The sequence below is a fragment of the Medicago truncatula genome, chromosome 1 (assembly GCF_003473485.1).
Source record: "Medicago truncatula cultivar Jemalong A17 chromosome 1, MtrunA17r5.0-ANR, whole genome shotgun sequence".
In the NCBI taxonomy this organism is placed as follows: Eukaryota; Viridiplantae; Streptophyta; class Magnoliopsida; order Fabales; family Fabaceae; genus Medicago; species Medicago truncatula.
The window spans coordinates 37,028,177-37,033,029 of record NC_053042.1 but is presented as its reverse complement, the minus strand read 5'-3'; the positions used below and the strand labels follow the sequence as shown (position 1 = coordinate 37,033,029).

Here is a 4,853-nt window from a genome sequence, read left to right as displayed (position 1 = left end):
GGTTGGATAAATGGGAGACGTGGCTGATATATGAGAGTGTTTCATGAGGGTGTGTTCACAACATTGTTCTTTAGAATAAACTGATCAAGATATTTCTATTTGTTTTATTTTTTTTATAAATTAACATGCTGTAAATAATGAAATTTTTTAGATTTAATATTTGCTCTAGATTTTTAAAGCATACTTATTTGACCATTAAATTTTCGTAATATAGCAGCTATATCAACAACATAATTATTTAAGTTAATTCCAACATTTATAAGATAAGTTATGAGTTGAACTTGCTAGTGAGATTAATAGGCTTGTAAGGTTATAATTTTTAGAATCGTTCTATAAACGGCCAAACTTGCTCTCCCGCATATTAAAACCCCTAAATGGCCGTTAGTTGCAAAGATCATTTTTTAGGCAAGACGACAGTTAACTGCTGCTAGGGTGTAAAAGAGCAATTTTGACCGCTTAAAGAGCAATTATCATTGTTTACTGTGAGTTAGTTGAAACTTTGGTAAGGTTAGATTTTGCTTTGAGATCCAATAATATGATGATGTGAACATTCTTTTGGTTGATTTAAGAATGATAGATGATTTTGAAGGTTTTAATCTCAGTTGTGTGTCGAATGTCTACTTGATGAATGCATGTCTTAAGACTATAGAGCAAAAAATTCTCTCGCTTGTCACTAAGCAAAAGAAGAATCAAGTGAAATTTGTGAGAATCCTACAAACATATAGTGTAGAAGGTAAATTTGTTTGAACATCTGTTTAGATTTGTTATTGGTCTCATGGATTTTTGTTTGCTAGTTTAGTTAACTATGTATGTGTTGGTTTACTTATTAAGAGATAATTATTTTGATTTTTGTCCCCTTCAAAAAATATTTGCCTTTGATTATAGATAAAATGAATCTGAAAATTGACACTGCAATATTGAATCTAGTTCAAGTTACTACAATATATAACATTAAAATTCTTTATAATACAAAGAGAGATCGGCATAGAGCATAATATGATAATAACCAAAAGAAAAGAAAAATGACACATATATCCTTCAATTGCGTTTGACAATATTGTACAAGGTTCAACTATGCCATCAAAAGAAAGAAATATTTAGCTGTCCCTGAAGGTTAAAGCAGAGACTTTGTGTTATTTTGGTAGTTGCATTGTATTCTTTCTTTCCAAGCCAACTTTGGCCACATTTCAAACATTACATATCAAAATCATGTCCACCATGTCATGCTTTAGCACCAAAAAATGCTTGCTGAAAGTGGAGGAAACAAAACAAATCTTGTAAAATTTGAAAGAAATGATAAGTGCGTATATATCAGTTGTTCATGAGGTGTCAGTTCAGTGTTAAGAGTTTGAATATGTAATCTCAAGGGACCGAGTGCAAATCCTATGCGGGACAGTCGTAAAATGGATATAAGCTCTATTTTAATTAATAGTAATTTCGCCCCTCCCGATTATTATTGAAAGTCTGCAAGTTGTGTATTCGAGAAATCAAAATACCTTGAATCTTGTTGGAGTACCAGACTTAACTGTAGTTGTGCTTCCAAAGCTAAACTTAGGCTTTTTATCAAGAGGCTTCAGTATTTGAAAAGAACACACAAGTGATTCATTTACAGTCATCATAGCACCAACATTGTCAAAGTCACCACAGTAATTAGGCGCTGAAAAGATTGTTACGAGTTGTCTATTCGCAAAGAACTCGTATCCGTCTTCAACAACCTGCAACATCAAGAAAATCACACAATCACCTTAGTACAGACTTAGAATTTGGAGGGACTCTTATTATGTTACAATTCAATATTTGAAATTAATATGTTACCTGATGAGCCCTGCAAATCAAATCAAGATCATGCTTTTGAAGAAACTCTTTAACCCTATCAGCCCCAAATGTATATGAAACTCCGCGTTCACTTTCTCCCCAACCACGAACATCACTACTAGGATCAGACCATAAGAGGTCACATAATAGACCGGATTCAGGAACTTCACACGGACGACGCAAATTCTTTATCTGATTTAAATCGTGTAATTCAGGAGAGAGTCCACCGTGCATACAGATAATCTTTTCATCAATGAGAGCCGCCACAGGCAAACAGTTGAAACAATCGGTAAACATTTTCCATAGCTTCACATTGTATCTCCTTTTACATTCATCATAAAATCCGTAGATACGGTTTATGGAAGCACATTCGTGGTTACCCCTTAGAAGGAAGAAGTTTTTAGGATATTTTATTTTATATGCCAGAAGAAGACATATTGTTTCTAGACTTTGCTTTCCACGATCAACGTAATCTCCTAAAAATAAATAATTCGAGCGAGGAGGAAATCCACCGTACTCGAAAAGCCTCAGAAGATCGGAATATTGACCATGAATATCTCCTGGTAACATAGAGAAATGAAACAAGACATTAGCATAGGCCACAATAGTGTTGGGAAAAGCATCTATCATGAAATATGATAATAGAAAATTTGGAAAACATAAAACTCTAGCTTAATGAAGAAAGGTAGGTGATATATCAAATATGTTGGCACATGAGACAGACACTTTGTTCTAACATAACATCCTCAAAATTAATCTTGATTAAGAAGTAATACAAAGATAGAAAATTTAAACAAGAATGAATAATTAGGATATTATCAGTTAATGAGACCACATCAGTATAATGAGAATTGTGGAGTCCATAAGGGGTCTGATATATGCAATCCTACCAACCAAAAAACAGAGCTTCCAGAGTTATTTACCAATTTGATTCCTACTCCCTACTTCTATAACAACAATAACTTTCCTATTTCCTATAATCTAAAACAGCAGCTTTATAGTTTAGCGAATTGCGGTTTGCAACTACAATTGTGACCGCAGTATAAAAGTTTTTAAATACAATGACATTGCTCGGTTGAGCTAAGGGATTAAAGGTGTTACGGAGGTATAGGTCCAAACTTCGAATCCCAACACATATAGGAAATACTAACATAACAGTTAACATACTAACATTTGATATTTAAAACAAAATAGACAACACAATCGCAATTGTGTCCAAATCAGCTGTATTCGCAAGCACTTAACCGCAGCCTAACTGGAACCGCCCTAGACCATATATAATATATTTTTATACCGTCAACAAATCACAATCATTCACCAGTGTCACTCTGTAAAATTTGTAATAGTTAAAGAGAGACAAATGTTTTCAATCATCCGATAAATTATAATTGATTGACGATGTAAAAACCTTTACACTTGATTGATTGACAACGTAAAAACCTTCACCGACGTATACAAATTAAATCCTATCCTATACTAATTAAATCAATTAACTAAAAAGTAGAAACATGAGTTTGATGAAGAAAATATACCACAGATCTTAATAGGTGCCTCTAGTTTCAAGAGATTAGGCTGGTTCATGAAGATATCTTTAGAGACAAGACAAAGCTGTTTGATTTCTGCCTCAGAAAGCTGAACCTGCTTCCCTGGTCTTCCTCTTACTTCAAGTAACCTATTGATAATACCATCAACAACTCCACGTTCCATATTTCAATTTTTTTTCCTAAGAAAAATATAAAGTTTGATGATTTTGATATAAGTCAAATAATTAAGAAATAGACTATAAATTTTTGTTATTAGAATTTAGAAAAAGCTTATAAGAAGAGTAGTGGAACTGAAGAATATATTCGAATGAATTCAAATGCAAAAAGAGAAGATAGTGGAATTGAAATGATATTATAGGGAAAAGAAGAAAAAGAGGAGAGAGAAGAATAAAGTTGATGATGATACATGAAAAAGTTACGCGGTGAGAATCTACGGAGATTGCCAAATGGTAATTGTTTTTTTTTTTTTGAGCAAAAATGGTAATTGTTGTGTTGTACGTGTTTTGACATCATTCCTCTTCGGATGGAAAAAAAATCTGCTGGATAAAATTTATCACGGACACGAAGCAAGTATATTAATGGATATTTATGATCAAATAAACAAATATTTTAATGGATATCTATGATTAAATAAACAGATATTTTAGCTACCGTTAATTGATGAAGATAAATGTAGATTTAATGGTATCCACATCAGCGGATATTCATATCTGCTATTAAATCGAGTAAATTACATAAACCAGCAAATATCCACCTCAAAATTCTAATATTAACTTTAGCGGCAGCCAACTTTCGTTCGGTATCAACAGTAGTTAACCGCCTCTACCTACAACAGGCGGCAGTTAATTGCAGTTGAAAAAAAAAAATCCTCCGTACTTAAGAGCCATTGGCTTTTTTTCAACTTATTCAATTGCTCATATATCATATATGTGAAGGGTTATTGATAGACTTCAAGCAATGTCCTAGCCACACAAATCACCAGAGACATTCTCCCATTGGGCAGCAATGTTCTAGCAGTGTCCATGCAACTACAAGCCAACTGTAATAACCAATATCCATAGCTCACGGGGATATAAAAGGCTAAAGTGCACTTTTCCCTCTCTAACATTCAAAAACTTGCAATTTTGACCCTTTAAGTACAAAAACTACAATTTTGCCTCCCTAAGATTTAGCCCCTTTGCAACTTTGGTTCTTTCGAAGTGGCACTGCTATTATCGGAATCGCGACGGTAGATTTCGATTATGGATCTGAATCGTCGGAGAAAACGGATTTGAAGAAATTCATGAGAGAAAAGGAATAAGGAGAGATTAGAGAGTGATGATGGGATCTGTTTATGTTGTTTGTTGGTGGTGGTGATAAGGTTGATGATGATGAAATTGAGAGTGGAGGATTAGAGTTGTTGTTAATTTTTTTTCTCTTTTGGATTGGATTTGGAATGATAAGATGAAGAATGAGATTTGAAGTTTTTTATTTTATTTTTCTTCTTCTGATTTT

General features: G+C 33.3%; 1 protein-coding gene across 1 annotated transcript; it reads right to left on the bottom strand.

Annotated features, from left to right (window-relative positions):
- Positions 1 to 915: 915 nt before the first annotated feature.
- Positions 916 to 3,761, bottom strand: LOC11424441 (serine/threonine-protein phosphatase PP1 isozyme 3). The gene is made up of 4 exons (XM_003590705.4): positions 3,348 to 3,761; positions 1,816 to 2,375; positions 1,497 to 1,715; positions 916 to 1,248 (listed from the first exon to the last, which is right to left on the bottom strand). The coding sequence occupies exons 1-4, from the start codon at positions 3,520 to 3,522 to the stop codon at positions 1,222 to 1,224; spliced, it is 981 nt and encodes a 326-aa protein (XP_003590753.2). The 5' UTR covers positions 3,523 to 3,761; the 3' UTR covers positions 916 to 1,221.
- Between the last annotated feature and the right edge of the window lie 1,092 nt (positions 3,762 to 4,853).